Source organism: Onychomys torridus, chromosome 6, assembly GCF_903995425.1.
Source record: "Onychomys torridus chromosome 6, mOncTor1.1, whole genome shotgun sequence".
NCBI lineage: Eukaryota > Metazoa > Chordata > Mammalia > Rodentia > Cricetidae > Onychomys > Onychomys torridus.
The window spans coordinates 70,995,211-71,010,866 of record NC_050448.1 but is presented as its reverse complement, the minus strand read 5'-3'; the positions used below and the strand labels follow the sequence as shown (position 1 = coordinate 71,010,866).

The window sequence follows — 15,656 nt, the reverse complement described above, 5'->3', positions numbered from 1 at the left end:
CCCCTTCCCGTCCCTGGAACTTCCTTTTATTTTTGCTTTGAAAAGGCAAATAATTAAGATTGGGTACCATATAAATAAAAACAAACATGATACAAGGTTTCTGTTTCTCTTCATTTGTTCTCAGTTTTTAAAAACAGGAGTGGTCAATACAATCTACTAACAGATCAAGTCCAAACACAGCAATCCAACGAGAGCAACTTCCCTGGTCTTATTGGGCAAACCCCAGCTGGGCCATCTCTGTTCCTGTTCACCTGGGCAGGCATCGGGGAGGGGGGGGGGGGGGGGAGGGTATGGAGGATGATGGGCAGCGCACACCAGGGTGTCTGTAGTGTCAGGAAGGGAGGGGGCTCATCTGGTGAACGGTTCACCAGTACCACTCAAACTCCAGAAACTGGGACAAGTCTAAGGGGATGAGAACAAGGCACAAGGCATTCATTCACCTTGGGAGAAAAAATGATGGAGTGCTTAAAACCCATGAATCAAGATAAATACCATCTTGATGCAGTATTTTGTAAAAAGTCAAAACGTAAAAAATCAAACAAAAACAAAAAAACCAAGAACGAACACCAAAATTTAAACAGACAGGATTTGTCCTCATATTTGTTCAATTCAGGGCTCACTGCTTTCACCTTAATACCATTCCTGTTACATCCCAAGATTTTGATGTTTGAGTCAGTCTGGGCTTTTTATATTATGTTTATATACTGGATGGCATGATCCCAGCACTTGGTAAGCTGAAGCAAGAGGGTCATACATTTAAGGCCCAAGGAGGACCCTATCTAAAAAACCAAAAACATAAAAAAAATCCTCCATTTCTGAGTAGACCTTTAAGGTCTACACCTGCCAGAAATGCTTGTCTCTATTAGGTTCCGGCCTAAAGAAACCTGGGTGTGGCAGCTCACACCCAGGTTCTACAACTCACAAGACTGAGGCAGGAGGGTGGCTATAAGTTGAAGGCTAGCCTGGACGACATAACAAGTACCAGGCTGGCCAGGCAGGGCTACATAGCCAAGAAACAAACAAAAACTTGTCTGAAAATAATGACAGAAATTATTAAATCAATAGATTGACAGATATGGAAATGACTTTCAAATTTTTTGAGGGGAAAAAGCCTTTCTAATGAGCTTTGTTACCAAGGTGTGTGATCATTATCCTGACTAGGCGGAAGAAACATGTAGACAGGAGTGCACACACACACACACACACACACACACACACACACACAGCCATTTGTGCCTTAGATCAATGTGGGGATTACATTCCATTAGTGGGTGATGACATACCTCAGTAAAGAAATCAAAGCACGGAGGAAGAGCCAGTCAACACTGGCCACGGAAGCACACTCACACCCTTCTTCATGTACAGCCACAAGTGTACACAATTGCATAGATGATTTTTCTCCCAGGAAAAAATACAAGGAGAAAGGACAATTGGTGAGGGAGTCTTCTGGTTTAAAGCTCTTCAAAATGGCTCTGGTCAGAGCAGATGCTGTCCAGACTTGTGCTTTGTGCAAACTGCAAGGGAGCTCTTCCCATGGGGCCACTCCCACCCCTCTGGAGAACAGGGTTGGCTCAGGAAAAGGGAGAAATCCAAAGGTGGATCAGCTCACTGGGACTAATCTGGGCCTGTGGCTATGGTTCACTAAAATATATTTCTCTAGCTACCTTTATAAATGGCCCCTAGCCCCCATCCCATGCTTCAACACCAGTCCTAATATCAAAAATAATTCTTCTTACAAAGTATTTTTATTATTTTAATAAACTAACCATAGATTAAGGTCAGCTATGGCTTAACAAAAGAAGCCAAGATGTTAAGTTCATTCTCCAGAAGTAGACAGGAAGGAGAAAAAAAAAATCACTTAAATGGGGGTGGGGAATAAGTAACTTTTAACTTTTTTTGCCAGGGTCTTATTTTTTCTTTAAAAAAATTAGTAAAATAAGCTGCTTTCTACAGAACTGCAGCAGCAGAGGAGAGCTCTACAGAAGGTTTTGGTATAGTTTCAAACAGTCTGGCCGCTCGCCCTCCTCAGTGCACTCAAAGCCCACATGTAGTTATTGCTAAGTAGTTAAAAACAGCTCAGTCTGCACCCACCTAAAGAGAACCCCACACACGAGGCTGCTCTTCCCGCCCTTCTCTCTCCCAAAGAGGACTTGCTTTTAAAATAAAAACTTCTTTAAATCACAACTTCTTAACTTAGCTGAGCTCAGTCCTCAAAAAGGATGAGGAAAAGATGGGGGCAACAGGCAAACCCCCCTAAACTAGAATGGATGGCAGATGACTAGCTACAACATAGAACTTACTGGAAAAGAATTCCAAGTTCCCCCGTTTCCTACGTCCACTCACTGGGATTGAGAATCCCCTTTCTAAGTAGGCCAGGCACACACTGCCTGACCCTTCCTTCCGGAAGAAGAATGTACCCAAGCCCGTCACCTACCTAATTCAAACCAAGATCAAACTGGTTCAGTGTCTCGGGTTCGCTCTGTACTCCCAACGCCACCACCATGTGCTTTTTTTCTGAAGTCAGTGAACTTTGGCCTAGCTTTTCCTTAGCTGACCCAGAACCTTCTTTCCCGGTTCCTCCCCCAACATGTCCACCCACCTCCCACCCCACACACCAATTACTTCCCTTCTTTCCCTTGGGCCGGGACAGCGCGGGAGGTTATGAGACAGTCCTCCCCTTCCGTCCGTCAGTCCTGCAGTCCGAGGTCAAACCCATCCTGAGAGCAGCACAGCCCTGAGGCAGTGCCAGCCTGTCCTGCTCTTGCCAGCCTGCCGCGCTCCAGCTCTCCCCAACACTTCTGCACGTGCCCCGTCCACACAGGGGCTGGTCTCCTGAGCCAGAGTTGAGCTTAACTTTCTTTGTTTGGCCCCTTTCCCGCTGAGGTTCTACCCATTCAGAACCTGTGCGCCAGCACTTCCCCACCTGGTTCCCGGTCCCTCCTCCTCAGTTCTTCCCGGTAACAGCAAGAGCAGAAGTTGTTTGTCTCAGGGTGTCCATAGAAGCCGCAGTTCGGTTGTTTGCATTTGGTCTGGGTTGGGAGAGCCCCCCGGGAACCTCCGGCCCATCCATCTGGCTCAGGGGGCTCTCTGTAGCCATTGCTATAGGAATCAGCCACACGGAACTGGGGTGGTAGCAAGGCACCCCTGTGAACTCCATCTTTGCCTGGCTCCAGAGATGGCATGCTGTCCTGGGGAGGGGAGGGTCGCCCAGGAGGGCACTGTCTGGGAAAGGTGGCATAGGGTGGAAGGCCGCCTACACATGGACCCCCTGCCAACTGCCTCCGGGGCTCCTGGCAGTGGACTCCACCCCCAGAAGGTCGAGGGATAGTAAAGCCCCCAGGGCAGCCGGTAGAGAATGCCAGTGCCCTGGACTCTGCTGGGGAGTCACTGGACTGGTCCTCCCCGCCATCTGGCTCTGGCTTTTTGGCTGGAGGCGGCCCACTAACTAACCCTCCATTCATGATCTTCCTCTCGGCTTCCTTCTGCTTCTGCTCTGCCAGGAACCTCTCCTCGGCATCTGCAAGGTAGCGCTGGATCATCTCCTCCTGATACTGGTGCCGCTGGCCCATCTTCAGGGTTCCAACAAAAATAAACTTGCCCTCCCCTTGCATCGCGATCCGCATGATGCTCAGGCTTTGCATCACCTCCGGGCTATACTTGCCCCCTCCACTGCCAGCCGACTCAGCCGAGGGCTTCTCAGACACAGGCCCATCCCCAGCTGCCTCCTCCTTGCCAGCCTTCCAGCTCTTGAGTGCGGCGTTCTTCTTCTTCTTCTCCAGAGTCTCGGTACCACTGCTTACTCCAGACCCGCTGCCCAGCCCTCCAGGCTTGGGGCCCTTGCCGTGCATCAGGCCCCCCATGTTCTTCTTAAGCTTGCTGCCCAGGGTTTTGCCAAAGCTGCCCAGCTTGTTAGCCACAGAGTCCGCTCTCTTCTTGTCCTTCTCCCGGTCCCGCTTCGACTTCTCCTTCTGCCTGCCGCCGTCATTGCCGGCGGAGCCGCTGCCAACGGACTCCTTGTCCGACTCCCCAGACTCCGGGGTGGACTTGGGCTCGTCTCCAGCTGAGGCTGTGGGGGACTCGGGCTGGGCCAGAGGAGCCTGTAGAGAGAAGCGCAGAGACAGTCACCTCACTGGGCTGGTGTGGGGAGGCTCCACAGACTTGAGACCTATCTAACAGCTTACAGGCCCCTGGAGCCCCTGCTATAGGGCCTGGCCACACGACAGAGGGCGGCATCCTGACCAGTATCTGGGTCACCCTGATACAGGAGAGGGTCATCTGGGAAGAAGGACTGTCACTGGAAGAGCTGGCAAGCAGGCAAGTCTGAGGAGCCTTTCTTGATTACTGCCTGATGTGGGGAGTCTTGGGTTGTGTGAGAAAGTGGGGAGAGCAGGCTAGTGAGCAGCGTTCCTCCATGGCCTGCCTTCCTCCATGGCCTGCCTTCCTCCATGGCCTGCGCTTCAGTTCCTGCCTCGGGTTCCTGGCCTGGCTCCCCTCAGTGATGGAGTGGCATCAGAACACGGACACCAAACAGACCCTCTCCTTCCCACGTGACTGTTTGGGTCATGGTCTCTAGCACAGTAACAGGGAGCAAACTAGGAGAGCCAAGTGCACCATGAGCTCCATCCGTGGAGTGACTGTCCAGCTCCAGAGAAGGCCAAGAAAAGACACCATCTGTGTCTACCTTTCCCGTGCTCACTGCAGTAAGGAGATCCAAAGGGCCTGAGTGCCTCCCAGCAATGAAGCCTGGAAGCATGGCCTCTGGGGGAGCAGCAGCCTTTTCTCTCTCTCCTTCCCTTTCTCTCTCTCCCTCTCCCTCTCTCATTCATTTATTCATTTATTCACTCAAGGCAGGGTCTTGTTACACAATCCAGGGTAGCCTAAAACTCACAATCCTCTTGCCTCAGTTTCCCAAAATACTGGGACTACAGGTGTTTGCTACTTTGCCTGGCTGGAAAATTATTTCTGCAGAAACCAGTATGTTGGTGATTACAAGTCTATGTCAAATTCTGTTCGAAATTAATCTCCAGAAGCTTTAACTTAGAAGCACCCAAGTCTGAGCACGCACTGCTTTTATACACTCCGTAATCTGGAGCTCACAGCTTTGCCTTTGCTCCTAAACTCATGACCAGGAGCTCTTGGGCATTCTCGTTCTGGTGCCCAAAACAGATCTATCCAAAGAGTGAGGGTCAGAGACACAGAAATGGCAACCTCAAGTTATTAAGAGAAAAAAAAGAAGACAGGTTTCTTAAAGAACGTAGTTCGGTGTTAGAGAGCAGAGCCTGGGGCTGGGTGTGTCACTCAGTGGTGAAGTGAGCACATCCTGACATGTGGAGTGCTGGGTTCAGTCTCCAGCGAGTCAAATAACGAAGTAGAGTAAGTAGGAGAGCAGAGTGTGCAAAAAATCAGTAGCCCTCCTATACACAAATGATAAAAGGGCTGAGAAAGAAGTCAGAGAAACATCACCCTTTACAATAGCCACAAATAATATAAAATGCCTTGGGATAACACTAACTAAACAAGTGAAGGGCCTTTTTGATAAGAACTTTAAAGAAAGAAATTGAAGAAGATATCAGAAAATGGAAAGATCTCCGATGCTCATGGATAGGTAGGATTAACATAGTAAAAATGGCAATCTTACCAAAAGTAATCTACAGATTCAATGCAATCCCCATCAAAATCCCAACACAATTCTTCACAGACTTGGAAAGAAAAATACTCAACTTCATATGGAAAAACAAAAGACCCAGGATAGCTAAAAGAATCCTGTATGATAAAGCAACCTCTGGAGGCATCACCATCCCTGACCTCAAGCTCTACTATAGAGCTATAGTAATAAAAACAGCCTGGTACTGGTATAAAAACCGACATACGGACCAATGGAATTGAACTGAAGACCCTGACAATAATCCACACACATATGAACACCTGATTTTTGACAAAGAAGCCAAAACTATACAATGGAAAATAGAAAGCATCTTCAACAAATGGTGCTGGCATAACTGGATGTCAGTATGTAAAAGATTACAAATAGATCCATGCACAAAACTCAAGTCCAAGTGGATCAAAGACCTCAACATAAATCCAGCTACACTAAACTTAATAGAAGAGTAAGTGGGAAGTACTCTTGAACACACTGGCCCTGGAGATCATTTCCTAAATATAACACCAGCAGCACAGACACTGAGCATAACAATTAATAAATGGGACCTCTTAAAACTGAGAAGCTCTTGCAGGGCAAAAGACATGGTCAATAAGACAAAAAGACAGCCTACAGAATGGGAAAAGACCTTCACCAACCCCACATCTGACAGAGGACTGATCTCCAAAGTATATAAGGAACTCAAGAAACTAGACATCAAAATATTGATTTTTAGTCCAATTAAAAAATGGGCTAAAGAGCTAAACAGAGAATTCACAAAACAAGAATCACAAATGTCTGAAAGACATTTAAAGAAATGCTCAACATCCTTAATCATCAGAGAAATGCAAATCAAAACGACTCTGAGATACCACCTTACACCTGTCAGAATGGCTGTGATCAAAAACACTAACGACAGTCTATGTTGGAGAGGATGCGGAGCAAAGGGAACACTCCTCCACTGTTGGTGGGAATGCAAACTTGTACAACCACTGTGGAAATCAGTATGGCGGTTTCTCAGAAAAATTGAGAATAGATCTACCTCAAGACCCAGCCATACCACTCTTGGGCATTTACCCAAGGAATGCTCAATCATACCACAAAGATACATGCTCAACTATGTTCATAGCAGCATTATTCATAATAGCCAGAACCTGGAAACAACCTAGATGCCCATCAACTGAAGAAGGGATTAAGAAAATGTGGTACATCTACACAATGGAGTACTACTCAGCAGAGAAAAACAATGACAGCATGAAATTTGCAGGCAAATGGATGGAACTAGAAAAAAAATCATCCTGAGTGAGGTAACCCAAACCCAGAAGGACAAACATGGTATGTACTCACTCATAAGTGGATTCTAGATATAAAGCAAAGAACAATCGGACTGCAACCCACAAAACCAGGGAGGCTACATAGCAGGGGGGACCCTAGGATGACTGTGGCTTATAGTAAGTTTTGGTTTTAATCAATCACTGGGCAAGCTTCAGTGAAACATTTCACTATTAGGATAAGAATTTGTACTGTATCAGGCTGATAATAGAAAATTTAATTAATTAATTAAAGAAAGAAAGCAGAGTGTGACTAGAGACAGGTGGGCCATAGGGAGACCGAAAGGAAGAGGCCATGTTCTGACATCATCACAGACTGCACTAGAACAGATTTCTCTCCTTGTTCTTCCTGTCGCTGACAGTGAGGACACACAAAGGGCTGTGGGGGGGGGGGGGGGGGAGAGCAGCCTTCACCTGTGCATCAGATGACAGTGGGATCCACTTCACATTCATGTAGCTATGCAGCAGATGTAACTTGACCTCCAGGGACAGAATTATACTGTGAAAAGGAGGAAAGAAAATTAAACAGCTATTACTTCAAAGGCAAGCAGTCCTTTGGAAAGGACTCAACAGTGTCCAGAGCCCAGGTATCAAACAGTGGCCATTACCGCTGCTGTGACATCATTTAGCAGATTCTGACAACCAGGTGAGGACTACAGCTTTTGGTTTTCTTTTTGTTTTAAAGAAAGGGGCTCACTATGTAGTCTGGGCCAGCCCTGAACTTGCAGTGATTCTCCTGCCTCAACCTCCCGAGTGCTAGCTGAGGTGTGGGCCACCATGCCCAGCTCTAAGGACTTTTTTAAAAAGTACTAGACTTTAAAATCAAACCCTCCCAGGCAGCTCCCAAAGTTGCAAAGGCCCCAAAGGGAACGCTCGGCAAGGGACCGTGTCTACATCCACATCTCTGCAGGCCTAGAGGGCAGCAGGGGTGTGGGGTGTGGGGGTGTGGGTGGTGGTGGTCCTGCCAGACTGTAAGCAGGCAGCTTGGAGAGGCAGGTGAAAAAGCACGTATTTTCCTTGCTATCTAAATGCCAGAAAGATGAAACTTAAGAGCAGACTGTTTGGGCCGCTGGTTTAAAACTCCTCTGATTTTGGCTTAGAATCAAATGGGATTTGGTTGTCTTGCTCTTCTGAGCACTGTTTTAGGGATTCTGGGATGTACTGGGCAGGAACACTTGCACTGTTCTAAGAAAAGAAGAAAGAAAAAGCAGCTCCAAGAGCCCAGTGTCCTGATGCCGGGCCGCCTTCACCTCTCCCCTTCCCAATAAGGCCAGCCTCAGGCTGTGACTGTCCTGCCCTTGAACTAGGAGGGAGGGCGCATGGCCACTGACAGGAGAAGATCTCAGCTACGGTGCATCCAGAAGGCGAAACCGGCCTCACCTGGCTAGGCGGACGTTGTCGTTGTCATCTTTGTTCCACTCCCAGCCCTTTCCCGGGTCCACGGCAAAGTGCAGGGGCAGCAGCTTGTGCTCTGAATCTGTGAGAGGGATCACAGCTGGGGAGGGAAAAACATGCATCAGGAAGTCTTCCTGAGAAGAGCAGGAGGCAAATGAATACGCCTTGACTTCACTGAACTCATACTTGGGCCTAGGGTTGACTAGTCCATCCACTCTCAACTCTTAGAAGTGAATTACATTAAAACCACTGGTCTTCCCCTTACTGCCCAGCACACAATTAGCCCAGTAATCTCCAGACTCCTGCCAGGGAACCAGTCCACTTTCCCTGACTGGTGCAGCATGCAGCCCTTGGAAGGCTGGTACCTCAGTATAGACCTTTACTCCAGAATAGGGACAGACACACCCTTTTCACCAAATCACCCCCTTTTTAAGGCTAAAAACTCTTGGTGATGTTGTACAGCTTCGTTTAAAAAACAAAACCAAAACCTGGCACTGTCTGGACTTTTGTTTTCCTCCTTCTTAGCTATTATTTCCACTTTTGAGTAAAAATAACACAGAGCAAAAAGCAGACACAGACACTGGATCCTCCTCACCTTGTTCCTTGGCATTGTCCTTCTGCTCCATGGACACAAGCGCAGAGAAGTGGGCCTGATCGTAGGCGAGCACCAGAGGTGAGCGGTGACACTGGCTGGCTGGGACCTCCAGTGGGAGATAGATCCCTCCGAATGGGATGGGGGCAAACGCTGCAGGAGCCACACACATGTTACTACTAAGGCTGGACCGTACGGTCCAGTCTCTCTACCCTTCTTCTCTCTTTCTTAACATTTATTTTCACTATTTGAAATCACAGGTATTTGTGTGTTGTGTGGGGGCATGCACACAGGTGTGTGAATGCCAGTCCCCTGGAGATGGAGTTACAGACAGCTGTGACTGCCCAGTGTGGGTGCTGGAACTGAACCTGGGTCCCTTGCAAGAGCAGTTCAAGCTCTTAACTGTCAGGCCATCTCTCCAGCCCCTCAATCCCATTTTTGAATTGAGCACCCCATGCCAATTAATCCCAACAGTTTCATTTGACTCTCCTGAGACGTAACCACTGCTTTAATGTAACCCCCCCAAGAGTCTGTCGTAACCACTGTTTTAATGTAATCCCCACCCCAAGAGTCTGTCTATCTCCTTCTCCTCTTGCTGCAGTGCTCAGCCCAAGTCTCTCACATAGAGCGGCAGTCCTGAGGCAGACCCACCGCCCGCTGCTGGCTCACCTTCCCCTCCAGAGTCCCTCAGCATGGTGTCCGCCACGACCACAATGGGCCTCCTGAGCACGTGAGCGAGGACAAAGACATGGAGCTCCTCAAGGCTCTCATACACGGGCTCCTCTGGACTCTCCACTCTGCAGGACCGAAACGAGGACGAAGCAGCACAGCAGAAGGAGAAGGAAGAAATAAGACAAGAGTCCTGAGACCAGCTCCAAAGCCAGGGAAGAGAATGCCCTGCAGATAGATCAGTTTGTGCTACGTGGCTGGTTCGACTCCCACTTTAGCAATCAGGAAATCCAAGAAAAAGCTATGGGGTTGAAATGGTGTTACAAATCTGTAAGTAAGGGGCTGGTGACATGGCAAAAGTGCTTGCCACCATGCCCAATGACCTCAATTCATGTCTGGGACCTCCGTAGCATCTGGACTGTCTCCTGACTCTATGTTGTGATACACATGAGCACTCACACGTCCCCATACTCCCCCGACACACACAAAATAAATAAAGAGTCAACAGTTGCTGTGGATGATTGATTGGTAAATAAAACCCTGACTGGCCGTAGCCAGGCAGGAAGTATAGGCAGGACTAGCAGAGAGGAGAACTGAGAGGACAGGAAGGTGGAGGGGAGGAGACGCCAGCCTGCTGTCCAGGCAGCATCATGTAAAGGCAGCAGGTAAAGCCATGGAACACATGGCGACATATCGATTAACAGAAATGGGCTGAGTATAAGAGTAAGAGCTAGACAATGGTAGGCCTGAGCTAATGGCCGAGCAGTTTAAATATATAAACGTCTGTATGTTTATTTTATAAGTGGGCTACGGGACTGCCAGGGCTTGGTGTGACCCTGAGAGAAAAACTTTAGCTGCAAACAATCTGAAGGGGATCCCCATCTCTTTATATTCACTTCCCACATCTCTTTACCCAAGAGCCTAACACACAAACTCACAGCTTCATCTTGCTTTCCTGACCCACACAACCCACACAACATGTATGTCTTAGGAAAGGAAACCTCCAAATTCCTCTTCTTGTTCTCTTAAAGAACAGCTTCAGCATCTATTCAGCAGCTGAACTCAAGTTTGTAAAATGTGTTCTTTCTATTACTTAGCTTCAACTACTCACTAGCTGTTCTTGTATCTCCTGCATATCTCCTTACTATTCTGCTTATTCCTACAGTCCTGGCCTGGACTGTCTCTAAAACCTCCTCTATTCTACCTTCCCCTTCACTTTATCATATGCACAGTATCACTCAATCTCCAACTTAAACTCCAATGGTCCTCCCTCATCTCCAAACAGGGGAGGGGGGAGGGCTGTTAGAACCTCAGATTCCAGGGCCTTACCTCATTCCAACTCAACTAGAACTTCTTGTGATAGAAAAGCTCAAAAGTCTGCATGTTAAGTCATCAACCCGGAATACAATGGGGATTAGGAATTTAGCTCAGTAGCAAAGGATATGCTTAGCACGATCAAGACCCTGGATTCAGTCCCCAGGAGCAGAAAAAGAAATGCTATCACACCAAACCGACAGGAACCCATCACCATCTTCAACAGTTATGAGTACACGGGCAATTTCATTTCGCCTACACCTCAATCCAGTTCCTTATCCTTCCCACTCTGACTCGACTCTGCTGAATTATTTTGAAGTAAACCACATATATTTCAGTTTCTATGTACAAAAAAGACTCCTTTTGGAGGCAGGAGGATGGCTCAGCAATTGAGAGCAGTGACTGTTCTTCCAGCAGACCAGGGTTTAATTCCCAGCATCCACATGGTGGTTTGGACCATCTGTGACTCTAGTTCCAGGGAATCTGACTTCTTCTTCTGGCCTTTGCTGACACTGCACACATGTCACAGACAGAGGTGCAAGCACACATGCAGATCCAGACACCTACACAGACACACACACACACACACACCAACTAAACTTTAAGGACTCCTTTAAAAACAAACAGCCACAATAACTTTTCAAAGCCACATTTAAAATGAAAACATGTAGACAGTCTTCTCATCAATGCCCACACATCCCAACTGCTGTTTTATGAGTGTCCTGGTTCTCTGAGTCTCTTGTTCCTTTTCATTTCCTTGTAATTTATTCACTTAGATGCTGAGCCACTTTACCTAATGTTTTCCAAAGGACACATGCTGGACCCTTCCCGTGGTCCAGTGGAAACCTCGCCACAGCAAGCACATGAGGGCCCCCCCCCCCACCTCTCTCTGCACTGCCTACTTCCCAGAGATGCTGGGCTGCTACACACCTCCCTTGCCCTGGCTTCTCTCTCTGCCCAGCATCCATGTAGAGCTCTAGATCTGGGGCTGGAGATCTGACAGCTCACTCAGTAGGGACACTACAAAGACAATCCCTGCTCCCCACGCAGACACACTTACCCACCACCACTGGCTCCATTGGTACCTAGGTGCATTCTGGGTTCACTTGAGGCAAGCTTGATCAATTCATTCCATTCCTTCTGCCACTCCTCTTCGGTGTACACCAGTCCAGACTGTGAAAGAGCCACAGGGTGGTCGGAGGTGAGGTTCTAAAGGCAACACTCATCCCACCTTTCCAGGGTTGCATCTACTCTATTCTCTTAGTGCTTGCCTTACACCTACACTAAGTCAGACTTCTCCTCTTTTTCAGAGTCAAGACCCATGAAATTGGTTGGCTGATTGGCTGGCTGGTTTTGAGACAGGGTCTCACTGTGTAGCCCTGGCTGTCCTGGAACTCCCTATGTAGCCCAGGCTGTCCTGGAACTCCCTATGTTGCCCTGGCTGTCCTGGAACTCCCTATGTAGCCCAGGCAGTCCTGGAACTCCCTATGTAGACCAGGCTGTCCTGGAACTCCCTATGTAGCCCTGGCTGTCCTGGAACTCCCTATGTAGCCCAGGCAGTCCTGGAACTCCCTATGTAGACCAGGCTGTCCTGGAACTCCCTATGTAGCCCTGGCTGTCCTGGAACTCCCTATGTAGACCAGGCTGTCCTGGAACTCCCTATGTAGCCCAGGCTGTCCTGGAACTCCCTATGTAGACCAGGCTGTCCTGGAACTCCCTATGTAGCCCAGGCTGTCCTGGAACTCCCTATGTAGACCAGGCTGGCCTGGAACTCCCTATGTAGACCAGGCTGGCCTGCCTCAGCCTCTGCAGTGCTGGCATGAAGGCATTTGTCACCATGCCCCATCGTGGTTCTTTCTGAGATCGAATCTTATGTATTGGCATTGAATTAACGATGTGGTGAGGCTGGCCTTGTAATTCTGGCCCTCCGGCATCTATCTCCCAAATGCTGGGATTACAGACACATGCCGCCATCTCTAGTCATCCACCCCATCCACACCACAAGGAACAATAGACCGGCTCTCATTTTTCATGCCTTTGTCATTTCCCTGTTTGTTTCCACACCACTGCCTTCTCTTATTCTCTGAACTCTCCTCACCACAAAACTGGGGTTTCCACAACTCCCTGCACCTTGCTTTCCTCTGGGTGACCTCCGCACATACTCATCTCTACTCCACTATGTGCTCAGGCCGCTAGCCCACACTCTCAAGCCTACAGTTCCTTTCCGTCCCTGCGTTCACCGCCCCAGCTGTCTACCAAAAACTGCACCTCTCCAAAGTGACTTAAACTCTCTATTTTAGAACTGAGAGTTAAACCCCTGCCTCTTCACATACTCACCCCCCTTCCTCTAGCCTGTCGATCAAACAGCACTGTCAGCCAAACACCCAGACTACAATCCAGGGAGCTGCTGTCTGAGAGTTCTCCTTCCCCCGCTCTCTGAACTCTCCAGACCCATTCCTAGGCTACTGTGTCGTTCCCCCCATCAAAATCCAACGGTTTGTTTCCTGATGACAGCCGCTCTAGGAATCCTCCGGTCTCGCCTTTCCCAAAGCTGCTCCTGATGGGCACTGCCATAAGTTGTTCCTACTCCCTCCGCACCCGGAAAACAATCCCTCAACTTTCATAGCAAAGCTCTCCTCAGAGGAGTCTTCCTTAAACCTCCCAGCAGGTCAGCTCTCCTTCCTTTGAACCCCTTCCTCAACTGCTCTACAGAACTCTAGTACAGACACCATAGCTGAGTCAGATGTAATGGCGCACACCTTGGCATGCACGAAGCAGAGACAGGCAGATCCCTGAGAGTGTCAGGCCCACCAGGGCTACTAATAAGACTGAAAATCAAAAGAAAATAGAACCTGCTCTGTTTCGTACTGTGTCTTTAAAGGCCCATTGTATTCTATTGCTCTACAAGAAAAGAATCATGTTTTATACAACATGGCTCAGTGCCTATTACATGATCAATAATCAATAAATCCACGCTAAGTGAAGTTATCATTTTTATTAAAGGATTGTGGACGGTAATACACATAATTTGCTTTGTCTTCTTGCTTTCTGAGACAAAGCCTCACTGGGTAACTCAGTCTGGTCTTAAACTCACGGTGACCCTCCTGACAGAGGTACCTCCACATCCAGCCAAACAGCTACAGGCCATACTGGCTGTAGACGTGGGGTGCAGCTTAGGGTGCCTGCTTCTGACCTGCGGCGTCAGATAAACTGGGTGTGGTGGCGCACTCCAACAGTCATGGGTAATCCTGGCACTCCAGCGGTGGCAGAGGCAGGAAAATGAGAAGCTTAAGGACACCCTCAGCTACAAAGTAAGTTGGAGGCCAGATCGGGCTCACTGAGACCCTGTATTGGGGAGAGAGGGGGAGGCAGGAGGGGAAGGCTTTAGAACGTGTGATGATTTGATTTGAGAGATAAGTTTATCTTATCAGGATTTTTTTGTTTAGCATTAAATCCGAGTTTCCTTGCTCAACTACATCCTGACTGAACAGAAGCAATCACACTGGGAACACAGCAGCCCCGGGGCAGATGTGATGAGGGTCAGAACTACTGTGAGAATACTTTACTTCCATAAAAAGGCAAAGCAGTTTGCCATTTGTAAAAGACTACACAGACCTCGGTAAAACTACAAAGGACAACGAAGAAGTCATCTACAGAATGCTCATGTCGTTCTGACACATGTCCAGGAGACCTGCCTCTCTTTCCTCCTCTCCACCACCTATTCCTGGTGCTGTGGACTTTCTGAGACAGGGTCTCTCTGTGTAGCCCTGGCTGGCCTGGAACTCACTATGTAGACCAGGACGGCCTTGAACTCAGAGATCTGCCTGCCTCTGCCTCCCGAGTGCTGGGATAAAAGGTGTGCACCACCACCACCTGGCTTTTTATTTTTTTTAAAGATTAATTTTGTTTTACACATGTGAGTATTTGTCTGCACGTCTGTATGTGCACCAATGCCTGCTGGTGCCCAGTGAGGTCAGAAGAGGGCACTGACTCCCTGGAACTGGAATTGTGGACAGCTGTGAGCCATCAGAGCTCCTCATAGAACAAGTACAGCTGAGTCACCTCTCCAGCCCCTCTGCTTCTTCCTGTTTTAATACACACAGCCACTAGGTGGCACACACTCCCAACAAGTTTTACCATCAATTTCAACACAAAACGAGGCCCAGGGAATAAGAACTAACGTAATTTGAGTTTTGGTATCATAAAACTCAAAGCATCCCAGGGAATAAGAACTAACTTAATTTGAGTTTTGGTATCATAAAACTCAAAGCATCTCAGGCCATCACCTTGTCTCCTTCCTGCTCCAAAGGTAAGGGATGAAGTCATCAAAGTTCAAGCAAGACAATCCCGAATGATTCGTGTCCAGTGTGAGACTTTCACTGTGTAAACCACAGGAGTAAAGGGCCTGTTCCTTCCCCAGGCTCTAGTCTCTGTGCACATGCCCCAGAAGGACGGCAGGAAACACAGGAAAGAACTGAGGTGCTTCTGGTTCTCCTGGGTCGACACTTTCAGAACCTAACCTGCCTTTGAAGTCACTGAAATAGATTTAACAATCAGAACTGAGCACACTTATTCACTGTTGCGGTCATTTCCACTTAGCTCTGCTGAGGTCCCTTCCTGCTCGCGCTATGGTCCTGGCTGCAGCTCTGCTAGGACCTGTACTCAGCAACGGAGGCAGAGCTGATTACTAATTGGTTTGAACTCCATACTCTAGGTG

The 15,656-nt window shown here is 48.3% G+C and overlaps 1 protein-coding gene across 3 annotated transcripts in view; it reads right to left on the bottom strand.

The window, feature by feature from the left end:
* Positions 1-1,887: 1,887 nt before the first annotated feature.
* The window catches only part of Otud7b (OTU deubiquitinase 7B), a 60,393-nt gene continuing 46,624 nt past the window's right edge, over positions 1,888-15,656 (bottom strand). For all 3 annotated transcript variants that reach the window (XM_036189934.1, XM_036189935.1, XM_036189936.1), the window contains 6 exons: positions 12,000-12,112; positions 9,626-9,753; positions 8,960-9,109; positions 8,350-8,464; positions 7,384-7,468; positions 1,888-4,097 (listed from right to left, as the gene is read on the bottom strand). In XM_036189934.1, the coding sequence (XP_036045827.1) occupies positions 2,895-4,097; positions 7,384-7,468; positions 8,350-8,464; positions 8,960-9,109; positions 9,626-9,753; positions 12,000-12,112 (1,794 nt within the window). In that variant the 3' untranslated portion in view covers positions 1,888-2,894. The remainder of the gene's footprint in view (positions 4,098-7,383; positions 7,469-8,349; positions 8,465-8,959; positions 9,110-9,625; positions 9,754-11,999; positions 12,113-15,656) is intronic.